This window comes from Podarcis vaucheri (assembly GCF_965113315.1).
Source record: "Podarcis vaucheri genome assembly, chromosome: 15".
In the NCBI taxonomy this organism is placed as follows: Eukaryota; Metazoa; Chordata; class Lepidosauria; order Squamata; family Lacertidae; genus Podarcis; species Podarcis vaucheri.
The window spans coordinates 23422241-23438076 of record NC_138753.1 but is presented as its reverse complement, the minus strand read 5'-3'; the positions used below and the strand labels follow the sequence as shown (position 1 = coordinate 23438076).

The 15836-nt window shown below is 45.6% G+C and overlaps 1 protein-coding gene across 4 annotated transcripts in view; it reads left to right on the top strand.

Moving 5' to 3' along the window:
- Nucleotides 1-15836, top strand: part of GRIK4 (glutamate ionotropic receptor kainate type subunit 4) — a 468306-nt gene that overhangs the window by 418383 nt on the left and 34087 nt on the right. For all 4 annotated transcript variants that reach the window (XM_082200947.1, XM_082200945.1, XM_082200946.1 and 1 more), the window contains one exon: nt 6817-6930. In XM_082200947.1, the coding sequence (XP_082057073.1) occupies nt 6817-6930 (114 nt within the window). The remainder of the gene's footprint in view (nt 1-6816; nt 6931-15836) is intronic.

Below are 15836 nucleotides of genomic sequence, written 5' to 3'. Positions count from 1 at the left end.
GGTGTTCGAATCCCCGCGACGAGGTGAGCTCCCATTGCTCAGTCCCTGCTCCTGCCAACGTAGCAGTTCAAAAGCATGTCAAAGTAGATAAATAGGTACCACTCCGGCGGGAAGGTAAACGGCGTTTCCGTGTGCTGCTCTGGTTCGCCAGAAGCGGCTTAGTCATGCTGGCCACATGACCTGGAAGCTGTATGCCGGCTCCCTCGGCCAATAAAGTGAGATGAGCTCCACAACCCCAGAGTTGGCCACAACTGGACCTAATGGTTAGGGGTCCCTTTACCTTTAACAACGCTCGGCACCCTTAACAAACCACAGTTCCCAGAATTCTTTAGGGGAAGCCATGACCATTTAAAGTGGGATTGTGGTACTTTAAATAGATGGTGTGAACATAGCCTTAGTTTCCTTTTCTCAGGATATGTGATCTGTAATGTAGATTCCTAAATGAAACAGTGGAACAAGCCGATTGGGCGCCTGGGATAGCGTGTGTGCCCTGCACCCTGGGATGAGCCAACCGCCTGTGGAGGTGGGGCCAGCCAGGGCAGGACACTCTGTGGGCCCTCCAAGGAGTCTGCCTGCCTCCTCTTACTCAGCTGCCCTACAGCTGAGGAGGAGCCGGTGGGCGGACCGTTTGGGGCAGCACAGAGCCTGCGGGCTTCCAAGTCACCTTGTCACTCCCAGGAGAGACGCGTGGCTCGGGCGCACTGCAGGCCCCGTGGTAAGTGCCGCGCGGCATTTTGTCACCCCCTCACTGCCCCCACCACACACACCCTTCCTCCACCCCTGCCTAGATGCTCCAGGTATGCCTGCAAAACCAACCCTAGCTGTCTTTTTGCTCAAAGGCTTTGTGTCGCTATCAAGGGCCTTTTGCCTTTTAATTCATTCCAACACCTTTATGCAATAGCAAAGTCCAATATGCTGTGCAGACTGCACTTGACAACATCCTGCTCTGCAGATACGGCTGAGGTGTTAAATCAAAGCACTGGGTGTGGAGTTTTGCTGAAAAGAATTCCTTTGCCCCATCTGTCACACAAAATCCAGTAAATAGACACAATGTGAGGTTAGGGTGAGGGTTGCTACGAGCTTACCAGGAAGCTGAAAAAGGCACCCACCTTTGATTGAGGAGCACCCACTGTAGAGGTCTGCTGTTCCATTCCTGCACCCCACCAAACAGAGCTCTCTTGGGCTTGAAATCTCACCCACACTGAACTTAAATGATGCTGGTGACAGGACTTTTGTTTTGTTAACAGCGAGTTTCACCATTTGGAGCAATCTGTCCTCTCTCCCTTTATGTCCTGGATGCGACCTCTCTGCTGCTTTCTTAATGAATTTCACACTTTCTAAAAGGAACACTGAGCCAGATGCCCAGATGCTGCAAATCCTCTCATTTTTCGGGACTTTACTGAGCTGCACATATTGTAAAAGTTATGCAGACATTTTGACCCCGTCAAACAATCATCGCTCACCAGGAGAAATAAAACCTGGCGCTTTGGCTTATGTGCTCTGGGTCTTGATGAAGGATGGAAGGGTGCTTGTTATTTCTTTGTGTGAGGTCTCTGTGTGTGGATGTTCTTGTTTCTTTGTTGTCAAAACTGATGCTTAAAAATAATAGGGCTTTTAAAAAATCTGCGCCGCCACGGGCAGGGCTGCCTTTCGGAATTATTATAATCTGCTTCAGTATACAAAGAGTTCTACATAAGACTGAATGCGAAACCAAGATTTTGTAATGGGGGGGCAGAGAGGGTAGGGACTTCCATGGGGGTGCTATTTCTCCAGTTTTCCACTGGTTATTGCAGAATCAAAGATATGGCTTTGCACCAATTTTTGATCCCTGTTTAGGGGGGGCTGGTTGGCAGAAGGGGCAGTTTCACCCAGAGTAGACCAGTGGAAACTAATGGACCTAAGTTACAGTCATTAATTTCAGTGGGTCAACTCAGTGTAGGAGGAGCATTGGCTAGAATCCAGATTCTATAGCTCTGGCTACATCTTCAAGGGGTCCCAGGAGATTTGATTATTGACATGTGTTAAAGGACACACAATGGTCATGATTTTATATATATATATGATGGTAGTGTTTCAGAAACAACTATAGGCAGAATGTCTCTCTGTAAAATGTCTGTCTGGCATACTGAGAAGAGAGGAAAGATATGGAATAAACTGTACTATAATACTAGGGATTAGTTGAGGGAGAGAGCTCCAGCTGAAGACAGGTAAAGGTGGTGGTGGTTGAGCAACGGAAAATAATTCCACAAGCTGGGCACCATCAATGAGAAGGTCCTTCTTGATGTGCCCACCCACTGCGCCAAAGACTGGGGAGATTGCTGTTACCTCCTGCACTTGCATTCTTCCCACAGGGATTTGGTTGGCCAGATGCCAGGCCAGGATGCAGGAATAGACAGACCCTTCTTATGTCCCTGTGCAAGACAACTATGGGAACACAATTAGGGCCTCTCCTGATGCCCAAAGTGCACATATGGGCTCCTAGGGGAGGAGACCAGGCCTCCAGGTATCTAGGACCCAAGCCTTTTACAGATTTAAAGCTCAGGGTGTGTAAAGGAGGGCTTCTGTAGTTGGCCCCACTTTAGCTGCACCTTTAGAAATAGCTCAAGTCATCTTTGGATGACCAGACTGAAATATTGCTGCTGTCTTGACCCGTGTGCTATGCTCATGTACTGCCAGCTTCTTCTTTTTCATCTGGTTTTTATTTTATGTTATTCTCCTAGAAGGGCAATAAAGGAGATGTTCGCACAAGCCAAGACTTTTGTTTTCTCTTCACCCGCTTTTTATAGCCGTCTCACAGAGAGTCGTCTTTTGTAAGCAGGTGATGGCTTGAAAGGTTTTGCAGGCACCGATCAGAAAGGAGATTGACTCAGTGTATAGCTATAGATATAGCTATAGATATAGCTATAGATATAGCTATAGATATAGATATAGATATAGATATAGATATAGATATAGATATCTGGCAGCAGTGGCAAGATCAGGCACCCAACACTGCGAGGTGCACATACAACACACCTGTCATGTCATGTTTACAACTTGAGTTATGAATCCTGGGTGATAAATTCCCCATTTAATGTCTCACAAGTCTCTCTACAGCAAGGAGCCCATGAAGCCCAGGGGCATGAAGTGCAAGTTAGTATATTCAGCAATCCATTTTCAGAAGCAGCACAGCTGCCTGATACCTTGCAAGTAATACTGACAAGTGAGGGAGGCAGTGCGGTGCTCCCCATTTTTAATTCTTTTTTTTTTTAAGCAATTCCATCCCATTACAAGAAAGCGATAGTAATAAAAATCATATTTAAAATTAAAATCCTTATCTCGGTTACATGATGATTAAATTGGAAAGAGTTTTTAAAATATTAATTTGCATTGCACCATTGACAGCTCTTATTTTTCATCAAAGAGTGCAACATCTCCTCCTCCGTTTGTGGGTGAGCTGAGGGTAGATGCATCTCACGTCTTCATTTTCTGCAAGGTCTTTTTTAGCTGAGGGAGGTGATGGTGGCAGTGGCGTAGCGTGGGGGGTGCAGGGGGGCCAGCCGCACCGGGTGCAACATCTGGGGGTTAGGGTTAGGGGGCGCAAATCCACGGGTTAGGGGGCGCAAATTACTTGCCTTGCCCCGGGTGCTGACAACCCACGCTACGCCACTGGATGGTGGCAGCAGCAGCTGCAGCAACTTCCCATTGAAAAATATTTATTGCCCCATGGGAAATGATTGCATTACCCTCCAGCCAGTGGAGGCAGGCCCAACAAGGTGAATGGGGCATGGCCCTACCAACCTCTGGCTGCCCTCAGTCAGCCCCACCCTGCCTCTCTCCCTCCCTCCTTAAATTCAGTCCTGCCTGTCAGCTTTCTCCTCCTTAGTCTCAGTGTTTTCCGTTGTAGAACTCAGCAAGGGGTAGAAGGAGGAGAAGAGTGAGGAGCAGGATGGAGACTGAAATGGATTTAATTGTGTCTGTTTGTTATTGACTCTGGCTCCCCCTACTGTTGGTCTTCCTGCCTTGTGTCTATACCAATTCCGATGACCACCAACCAAAACTGCCCCCAGCAATGGTATGTCATGTTTTACAAACATGAAAAGCTGCCATGTACTGGGACCCAGTGTGGTGTATTGGTTAGCGTATCAGGCTAGAACCTGGGAGACCAGGGTTCAAACCCCTACTCAGCCATGAAGCTCACTGGATGACCTTGGGCCAGTCACTGTCTCCCAGCCTAAACTACCTCACAAGGTGGTTTTGCAGATTAAAAGAGGAGGGGGAGAGTCATGTACACCACCTTGAGCTCCTTGGAGAGGAAGGATGGATACAAATAAATGCAATGAATAAATGAATAATTCAGACCATTGGTCCGTCTAGCTCAGAACTGCCTGCACTGACTGACAGCATCTCACTCTCCAGGGTTTCAGGCAACGGGAGGTTCCCTCAGCCCTACCCAGAGATGCCATTGGGGATTGAATCTGGGATCAATCCACCACTGATCCACCACTGAGTCACAGCCCTTTCCTGAAGGGTCCTGGGAACATGTGGCATCTGTTTCCTTGAGGGAAGGTATTTGCATGTCCAGCACTAGGTAGTTTCTTCACATCCTGCCTCCTGTACCTGGGCAGCAATGTAATTGGACAGCATCCATCCTGGGATGCAGAGGGTATTGCACAGCCCATAGTCAAGTCCAGGGAGGGAAAGATAACTAAAACTAACCCACGGTTCTTGTTGGATCATAGACCTTCAGATGCAAAGGAGTCATCCCACTCTCCACCCAAGCTTTGATTATATTTTTACAACTGCCTTGATTATATTCTTATATAGAAATGTGAGGGAGAACTGTCAGAAACAAATCTCAGGGGATAAGCAGCTCACAGCGGATCCATCAGCCAATCAGTGTCATGGGCTTCATTAGTGCAAGGAGAATGCAGTACAGAGCTACAAAGGCTGGAGCCCTCTAGGGATATTCTGGCTAAGTCTGGCAAAGTGGTAGTCAGGGGAGCAGAGATTCAGGACCATGGAGAGCTTCCTGTAGAACCAGGTAGCACACTCTGGGATCACTCATTGCCCTGCATATCTACTGTAGGCACAGATCTGAGCCTTCCAGATCCAGGTCTGAGCAATAGGTGGAAAACCCAAATTGTTGTTTGCTCTGGTCCATTGGTAAAGATCATGTTTCCTTGGGGAAAGTGTCATAGCAGGGTGGGACAGGGGAAGCACATGGATACAAACTGGTGAAGTGTGGGGCTGTGCCTAGAAATTGCAGGGCAAAATATAAGTGTGGATAAGCCCTCAGGGTTCGTTCAGACTTTCTTCTGCACCACACTTTCAGATAAAGACCCACTCTTTCCAGGTCCGTATCTGAGTGGTGTTTTTCTTTTTGGTCCTGCCACTTTTCCTGGGAAAACCAATTCAGTGGTAAACAGTGGGTTTTCCTGGGGAAAGCAGTGGAACAACAACAACAACAGCAACAGCAACATGTCACTTGGACACAGACCTGAAAAGCACAGACCTATGGCTGGAAAGTGCAGCACAAAAGGAAATCTGGCCTTCACATGTAGCAGAATGGGTTGGCAAAATCCTGAGATGATGGAGACTCACTTCAGACTGTAGGTAGGGTTGCCTTGTTATTGTTTTCCCACGTACTAAGTAGGGCTGTGCAAGGCACCTCTGACACAATTCAGGCCCCAATCTGGGCCAGACCTAACCCAGGCCCCAAACCCAAATTAGGGCTTGGAGAGCCCTAATTAGTACATGAGGTGCCAGTGAGAACGGTGGGGGAGAAGATGGTAATAGTAGAGACTCGTGCCCGGACCATCTCCTGCACTCCCTTTCCCCTGCCCACAACTGCATATTTAATCCATGTTTTAAATCTTAATTAAGCATTCAGCTGGCAGCAAGCAAGGTGAGAGGGAAAGGAGATGGGACCTGGGATTTGTCCAGACTGGGTGCACAGCCCTAGTACCAATCTTCCTGACAGTATCAAAATACCAGCCCAAACCACAACAACCCAGCACATCAGGAAGAAAGGTCCCAGCCCTTCCTGAGCTACTTGTCAGATTGCAGAGAGCATTAGGTTTTTCCTCCCCTCTTAACACAGAGTATTACACATCTGTGATTTCTCCTACCCACATGAAATGATGCCATCCATTATTCCATCTCAGTGCTATTCTATCTCGTGGCCACCTCATTCTGCAACATGTGTCACCCAGGCCAGAGGAACTGGGAGCCATTGCTCCCATGTGCATCTGGAGGTGGCTAGCGATTTACGTAGTTCTGCAGAGAGATGTGTGTGTCAAGAGCCATCTCTCTGGAGGAAGCCTCCCTGGAAGTTAAAGGTATAATATATTCTATTCTACAGCATGTGAGTGTTCCAGAATTGGGATACCTCTTGCAGCCCTTGGGCCTGGAAGGTTGAAGGAAGAGGTTGCTCTGTGGCTGCTGATGGTTTGGAGGAAGAGTCTCCTGAGTCCAAAGAGGGGCTAAACTATCTCCTCTGAAATCAGGGATAGAGTTCTCACTCTCCAGTGAAGCTTCTATTGAGATCTTTGGAGTCTGCTTCCTGGAGGGCTTCAGGACTCAATTCTCTGCATCTTCAGAGCTCAGGACTCTTGGGTGACCTGGAGTGAGTCACTATTTCTCAGCTGAACCTACCTCACAGTGCTGTTGTGAGGCTATCTACACCTATGGCATTTGGAATTGGCCTCTTGCTAAGTCTGACCTCTGAATAAGAAGATTTTTGGAGACCAGTCACTCCATACTTCTTTGCTGCCTCCTGCCCTCATATCTCTTGGGGAAGAGATATTGATCTTCACTATGTTCTCTTCTTTTTAGAAAGCTGATTTGGCAGTGGCTGGCCTGACGATTACAGCCGAACGAGAGAAGGTGATTGATTTCTCCAAGCCGTTTATGACTCTGGGGATTAGCATTCTTTACCGAGTTCATATGGTAAGAGACGTCTCTTAGAAATGTTTCTGCTGTGAGAGATACCTGCATGCAAACACTTTCTGGCTAAGGAAGGGAACAAAGACTTCACTATTTAGTCATTTCAATTCAAAACATGGCAGAGTCAGCTAGAGTTGGACGTTTCACCAGGAGGACAAAATTTGGTCAACTCACTCGTCAAATTTTGTCAAATATGGTCCAGTATTTTAAAAGCATCAACAATTTTTTAATGAATTTATTTTTATTGCTTTTCTTTTTAAGGTTAAACATATGCAACAACAGAAAATATACAACAAAAACCTCTCCCCACTTAGTAACTATGGTGAAGCACAGAATATAACCATGTTATGCAACACATCAAAAAGCAGAAACAAGCCATCTTATCTAATGCAATAGAATAAAAATAGCCCAGTATCAGAAATCAAACCAAGCAAAATGTTCTATATGCTTTAGGAAGTCACCCGTTGTCTGTCTTGTCCATATGTATAACTAAACATTGACATTCTGCCATAAAGTTATCTGTGACTTTTTTCTTCCCTCCCCCTTGCCATTTTTAGCTTATTTGCAATTTTTTCATTTAGAGGAATCTGCCACAGCTTTTGGTACCATGTCATCAGAGTTGCCTCTCCCAATCCCTTCCAAAATCTGGCAGTCAACAACCTGGCCACTACCAGAAACTATCCAATTATTGGTTTAAAGTGAACGTTTAAGTTTTTGCATGAAAAATGTTCAGCAGGGCTAACTCACTTGTCTTTTGTAGGTACTGGCCAGTAATTTTGTGGACTTTTGTAAGGATGGAATCCCAAAGTGTTAGCATTATGAGAACAGTGAACAATAGAATAATAGACTGGTTTTGATACTTGTATTAATACGAAAATTAGATAGCTGTAATTGTGAAACAATCGCTTTTAACCAATTGTTTATTTTGTTTTATATTGATTCTGCACATCCGCAAGGGAGCTCGGGACAGCTTACATATTCATCCCCTCCTTTATCTTCATAACAGCCCTATGTGGTAGGTTAGGCTGAGAAGGAGTGACCAGTCCAACCTCAGCTAATGAGCCAAGTGAAGATTTGAACCTTGGTCTCCCTGGGTCCAACATTAGGTGAGAAATGGAGAAACTGTGGTCCTCCAAATGTTGCTGGACTCCAAATCCCATCAGCCCCAGCCAGCATGGCCACTGGTCAAGAATGACAGGAGTGGTAGCCCAGTGTCAGGAGAGAGCCAGCAGTAAATCACACCATTTAAGTTGAAGTTAATTCTCTTTATTAGCAAGAACACAATCTGCATAGACTTGGTGGAGTGTCAGGCCTAATGAGCACAACAGCTTATCCCCAGTAGGTCTTGCCCCCATGGATCAGTTGCCGAGGCTGCAAGTTCCCACCTTCCCGCTGCCATCTAAGTACCCTTAGATCTCTGTGGATTTTCCCAAGCAACCAGAGACAGTGCCTGCATGAAGCCAACCTCTCCTCTGCCCTTTTCATGCCTCTTCTGGTTCTGGGAGACCAGGGGGTAGGGGAGCTTGTCACAGCAGGAGGGGGAGACACTCTGGATTCTTCACCAACCTGACTCATCTTGGCCTCCCTCCTCCTCTGCTTCTGTTTCTGGACTTCAGTCTGCCACAGACTCTCCCAGCTCACTAAGCCCTGTTACCTCTTCAGCTTCCAAGACCACCTCCTCTCAAGCTTCTCCCTCTTCTCCCTCTAACCATGTATTGTCATCCCACCACCAATCCCCAGGCTCTGAGCCCTCTTCCCTGAGTGGTTCCCCAGCTGGTTTCTCCCACCATTCCTCTTCCTCTGCATCCAACCGTTCCATGACACTCAGCCACATCTGGCGGGCTGCAGGTTCCCCACCTGTGCACTTTGCAAGAGCCTTTGTCACTGATGATAGCTTGCATGTCTGTAGTTCTAGCAGGTAGCAGTGGGAGGAATTTTACAAGCTGCTGGGTTTTCCCAAAATGCTGCAAGGCCTGGGGACAAGCTGCCATCCCTCCTAAGAGGTCACCTTTGCACCCACATTGACATATCTGCAAACACCTTCCTTTTCTCCCAGACTTCTTAACAACTTCAACATCCTGTATGACTCAGTGCTTTTCACGTCATAATTGTTCAGTCTTCTGGAGACTACAGTTAGGCTTGAGGAGGGTATTTCACTGTTAAGTTTGTTTTCTAAATGTTTGCTTTTGTTATGTTTAGTGCAGGGTTTATATTGTCCCTACTGGATGGTTTTAATCAATTTTATCACAAGACGCCTGAAGGCCTTAGTGTGAACAGATTCATATATTTTATATCATCATTATTGTTTGCCTTGAAAGGTGGAGCAAAAATTAAGCAGTGAATACATTTTATTGTAAATCACCTAGAGGCCTTAATATGAGCAGGCTCGTGTGTTTAAAATCCTCATCATAATCATCTGCCTAGAAAATTGGAGCAAAAATTCATATATGAATAAACCAACAACCTGGAGTGTATGTGGTCTGCAGCTGCATGGCAGACCCCTCCCCAGCTGAAGAACCTGAGTTGAGTAATACATACATGAGGGTATGTTGAGTAATACATACCCTCATATTCATCAGCTGTGAAGAGGAGACAGAAGCCATCAGCTGAGGATCTAAAGTGTGAGGAATGCTGCGTGTTCGGGAAGCGAGTGAGAGAGGTGAGGGAAGCCAGCGTGGAGCAGTGAGGCCACAGATAAGTTGGCAGCCCTTGCACCCTGTGGATGAAGGCTGTACCTTAGCCTGGTCTGGCCAGCCGCCCAAACACTTTCCCTAAATCCCTCCACAATATCAGACATACAAAATATCCTTTGTCAGACACAAAATGTTTTGATACTAATCCTACCTTTGCCCCTAGCTGCACCTAGGTGAGAAAAGATGCCAGAAATTTCCTGGCTCAGGGAAGGGAAAATCAATAAAAAAAAGCAAGATTACTTTGAACTAAAAAAGGCAGATAAGGAAAGGCGCTAAAGGTGCTTAAGGGCAGGTTTTCATTCTCTGCTGGTCTTTTAAAGTTTTTGTTTCTTTCTGGTTTATTCCTCTTATGCCACCCTGCTGGTTGGACTGAGACGTGTAGGCTTGTGAAAATGGAGTCTCCTGGGACTTGCTGTCTAGAGAAGACCCACCCCCCCCATTTATACCCCGCTCATCTGGCTGGGCTTCTCCAGCCACTCTGGGCGGCTTCCCAAATAAATATTGAAATACTGTAATACATCAAACATTAAAAGCTTCCTTAAACAGGGCTGCCTGTCAAAATCAACCCTGCTCCTTACACCGACTCCCAAACCTATCAGTTCCAAGCAATTGCCAGCAGGTTGGCAAGGCTATCTTATTCCTGCACTACTTTGCCTCACTTCCTTCCTGGCATCCCCTTGGCAGGAGAAACTACTCGTACGACATTGTCTTCCTGATGTGCAGCAACTCATGGGAAATGCTCCCCACCAGGAAAAGGTGGGGGACCCTATCCCATAACATACCACCATCAGAGAGCAAGTGAACGACAGGAAAGTGTCTGCAGAGCTGTGCAGCAAACCATGGGTACCATTGTAGAGGCTGAAGGGGCTTCATCAATCCCCACCCCCCATGAAAGGATCACCCTGCTCTGGACATGTTCCGGTTTGTCAATATTCTTCTTTAACTGTGGTGCCCAGAACTAGGCACAGTACTCTAGGTGGGAGCTTACCAAGGCAGAATAGAATGGGACTATGACTTCCTTTGATCGTGACACTATACTTCTGTTGATGCAGCCTAGAATAGATTTGGGGGTTTTTGCTGCATCACACTGTGGACCCATGCTAAGCTTGTGGTCTACTAAGACCACTAGATCCTTTTCACATGTACTGCTGGTAAGAAAGGTGTCTCCCATCTTATATTTGTGCAGCTGGTTCTTCCTGCCTAAGTGCAGAACCTTACATTTTCCCTTATTGAAATTCATTTTCTTTGTTTTGGCCCCATTTCCAATCTGTTGATGTCATACTGAATTCTGATTCCATCTTCTGGGGTATTAGCTACCCCTCCTCGTTTGGTGTCACCTGAAAATTTGAAGAGCGCCACCTCTATTCCTTCATCCAAGTTTATTTACAAAGGTGTTGAACAACGCAGGACAGAACCCTGCAAACTCCACTTGTCACTTTGTTCCAGAATGATGAAGTACTGTTGGCGAGTACACTTTGAGTTCAGTCAGTCAACCAGCTACAAATCACCTAGTCCACATTTTACCAGCTTCTCTGCAAGAATTTCATGGGGGGATTTGTCAAAAGCCTTACTGAAATCAAGATACATTGCATCCGCAGCATTCCCTTGATCAACCAAGCTTGTAACTCCATTTAAAAAAAGAAAGAAAGACATAAGATTAGACTGGCATGATTTGTTTTAGAGAAACCCATACTGGATCTTTGTAATCACAGTGTTCTTTTCTTATGTGCTCACATATGACTGTTTAATTATCTGGGACCTGTTGTAAGACCTTACGAGGATGGAAACCATAGTTCAGGCATCCCCAAACTTGGCCCTCCAGCTGTTTTGGGACTACAATTCCCATCATCCCTGACCACTGGCCCTGTTAGCTAGGGATGATGGGAGTTGTAGTCCCAAAACATCTGGAGGGCCGAGTTTGGGGATGCCTGCCATAGTTCAATGGATCTGCAGGATTTGGCTGTTGCAGCTGAGCTATATGATCCATGAGCTCATGTGATCTATGTGTGTGTGTGTGTGTGTGTGTGTGTGTGTGTGTGTGCGTATGTGCACACACCCCATACACCGCCAGCCTATCAGGGAGAAGGGTTCCAGCATGGGACAGAACAGGAGATCACACAGTGCATGCTTCTGCTGATGCTATAGCTTGGCCCTTAACTGAACAAGTTTATCCATGTGGATATTTGAAGCTTTGTACTGGGTAAGAGCACCAGGCTATTTGCTGTCTTGTGGGGAAATGGCTTCCTTGGTCCTGCTGCCCAGGATCCTTTTCAGCTTCTTCAGATCCTTTGAGCTTCTTCTTACAGGCATCCTTCTCCATCCTTCTGGGTTCTCATTCCATTTTCTTTTCAGCGCACAGAAGAAAAATTGCGCTCTCTGAGTTTTGTTCTGTTTCTTTTCAGAACTTATCCTTAGCCAGTGCTGTTTTCTGTTTGCCTGCCTCCACAGGGACTGTGTGCTGTACTAGTTGCACCTATACAAAAACTGACTCGAAGTCATTAGTGTTTCCCAAGAGCCACCGGTCCAGAATATTTGCACTGAAAAAGTTTTGAACGCAACACTGCTTATACCTGCTTTGTATTTCAATACATTCTCCATATGTTCCGTGGGCAATAAGAACACACACTTGATTTCCCATCAGCTGAGCAACAACATAAACAAAGCACTAAAACAATTATAGCAGATTCACAGCTTCTGCCCTTGAAATATCTGCGGCTGGTAAAGATGCACCCGTCCTCACCAATACAAACAGAGCTTGCGCATCTCTTTCTCAGTGGAGTCCTTCTGACTGCCAAGAACAAACAAGTAATTAAAACCCACTTAGAATTCTGTTGCCTCTGCTACGTGGTGAATCAAGGATCAATGCCTGAGCGCATCAGAATGGTTCCAGCATTCCCCCCACGCTTTCTGATTCACCATATTCGTATCTTACACTTCATCCAAAAGCTCAAAGGAAAGTTGTTCCAAATTCACAACAACCCTGAGAGGTGGTGAGTTGCCCGATGTCATCTAGTGGGTGTTACGGCTGATCAGGGATTTGAACCTTGCCCTTCCCCCAGGGCAAGTCTAACATTCTCTTTTGGGGGAATACAGAGCATAGAAAAGTATCATTTTCCTTGAGTCCCAGGAGGGGGGTTGTATCATGAGACAGAGAGACATGCCTTGCACCCTTCAGGCTGCGTGAGATTTTTAAAAACCAAAACCCCCCAACAGCCTGTGTGCTTTGAGGTTTCCTTGTGCTAGGAAGTGTTTCTTTTTAAAAAAATATTCTTATTAGGAATTTAAACAAAACATATTATCTTAAAACATATCCTTAATCCCCCCACTTCCCCTCCCCCCCATAAAACAACTCACCCTCCCCTCCCCCCCCTGACTTCCCTCAGTTCCAATCTCTGGTTTCTCTATAAATGCTATTCTCTGCATGTTACAAGATTGTATAAATCCTTAATTTATCTGACTGGTTATTGTGAGTGTTTATTCAAAGCCTGCTAAGAAGTCCAGTTCACTTTGTTGCAGCTTTAAATACTTTGTAAAAGGTTCCCATTCATCTTTAAAATCTGTGTATCTGAAGAAGTGTGCATGCACACGAAAGCTCATACCAAGAACTAACTTAGTTGGTCTTTAAGGTGCTACTGGAAGGAATTTTTTTTATTTTGACTATGGCAGACCAACACGGCTACCTATCTGTAATTTAAAATCACAGTTATCCTTGTCCCGTAGTTTATGTGTCAATTTTGCCAGTTCTGCATTGTCCATCAGTTTCTCTTGCCACAGTTCTTTAGTCGGGGTTTCCTCATTCTTACATCCTTGGCTATTAAGACTCTCGCTGCCGTTGTCACATACATGAAGATATTTTTCAACTTCCTTGGCAGGTCTTTTCCTACAATCCCTAACAGAAATGCTTCAGGTTTCTTAACATTTTCTTCAGTTCATTGTATATCATTTCCCAAAACTTTCTGATTTCATTACAATCCCACCACATATGGTAAAATGTCCCCTCCTTTTCCTTACACTTCCAACACATATTTGAACTGGTTTTGTACATTTTTCCTAACTGCACTGGTGTCATATACCATCTGTACATCATCTTCATATAATTTTCTTTCAATAAAGAAAAAATCTGTAAATTTTAAATGTGCAGGGAAGTGTTTCTGAGGGTTGTCTGCAGCTAAATTCTACTCAAGAGTAGACCCACTGATGTTAATGAAAAGCCACCAGCTTCCCTACACGCCATCTTGGGGGCTAAGATTAGCGGAGGAGGCCCTTCCCTCAGAGACTTGGGATAGTGATGGACCTGTGGCAGCCCCTAAGTTGTGGAACTCCCTTCTCACAGAGTTGTGCCTGGCAGCTTCAAAACAGGCAAGTCCCTATTTAATTGCATTCAAGGCAGGCACGATCATTGCCGCAAACCTGGAAGTGGCACGGAAAGAGGCAAAAACAGCCCTAAAAGTGTGCGAAAGCAGCGTCTAGCAATCCCATGGGCCTTTGCAAGTATAGTCCTAGGAGCCCTTGCGCTAACCTTTGAGGCCTATGGAGAGTTGGAGTTTGAGCAAGGTGGTTGGTAGAGTGTTTGCAGTCTTTTTCAATGGTGTTCCCAATACATGCGATTTCACTGAAGCAGTTTCCCATGTAAATGGAGAGTTCCCTGTATACAGTTTCCTGCAAATGCTGAAGACACACCTATTCACCCTAGCTTTTAAGATTCGAAATGTATATTTTTAGGACCCACCTTTATCTGTGATTGCAGATTGTTCGAACTGTGGCGCCATTGTATTTTCATTGTTCTAGCCTGCCCTGCAGATAATAAAGCGTGGTGTTGATTATCGTTACGATAATTCTCTTAGGTTCGTTGATTTTGGTGGGTCTACTCTGAGTACGATTTGATTGGTGACGAGATGACCCTGAGTGTTTCCCACCACTTAACTGAAAGGGGCCATGAGCTATGTGATCCAATCCCTCCTGGGGGCACCATAGAAAATAAATCTGGGGACTGTACATACTTTCCCTTTTCTCCTTTCTTCAACAGCACCCCCCCCCCCCAGCAAAAATCCAGCTCCCCCACCTCACAATCCCTCTGCTGGTTTTGGAGAACAATCTTGTAGCTTTAGCATTAATACAACACATAAGAGCAATGTGGCAATTAGCTAATTAAACCAATAAATATTTATTTAACAATGGCAGGCATGATAACTAATCACAGCAGTCGTCCTTTAAAGATCTGGCTTGCACAGCGCAAGGAGGGAAGCGCCAAAGACCCATCTGCTCTCCTCCTTGCCTCTTCCCTTCGCATTTCAGCGAGGAAAACTGCAGCTAACGTCATGTTAATCTGCGGCTGCCATCAGACATTTCCTAACAAATAACCACAAATAAATTTCCTGCCCAGTCTCCCTGTCTCCATCCCCCCCCCCCAACTCTAATGGCATGTTTATTTTCTGTTCCCCATCATTTCTTTTCCTGCCACCCTCCCGAACCCAGCCTCCTCACCCGTTCCCCATTCCACACACATCTGTTTTCTCGCAAGTAACTATATATGGCAAGTTTAAATGGGCCTGTCATTTTTCTCAATTGCACTTGTTGTGATTTAATCAAATATGGATTCCTGACACAGGGACTCTAATGGGGCATCCAACCCAGTCTATGCTTCCCTCCTCTTCTCATTCATGCTAATGGGATATTGTGGAGTTGAGTGGTTGCATCTGAACTTTGGGCTGAGGCACTTGGCCTATATAGCTGCATTGTCAACTGGGAGGCGATGGAAGGCAAGATAGCATTGTGGTCTGAATTGCAAAATGCAAGCCTCCTCAGACTTTGCATTACATCACACCTCCATACAGAGTATTCTCCAAGGCCTTTGCTCATGTTTATATGGACACTTCAGTTCAGCAAACCTTTTTTTACTCCTCACTGCAGCCCAGGGATCTGCAGGTGTAATAGATAAAATTGGGAATGAGCTGCTAATGAGTTCCAAATCGCAAGGATGGACTGTACTTTTTTAGACTGCTGCTGGACCAGGGGGATGGGGAGCAGGGGAAGAGAAATTCACATTTAAAGGTGAAACTGCCTAATTCACACTTTATAAAAATAGCCCCAAAACCAAAACACAGTCATCCTTTCAAATCTGTACTTCTCTGAAGAACTCCAGCCAAATAATTTGTACTGAAACGCAGACAGTAAGATGGGCATTTAAAATGCATATATTAGTGAAAATGCATTATA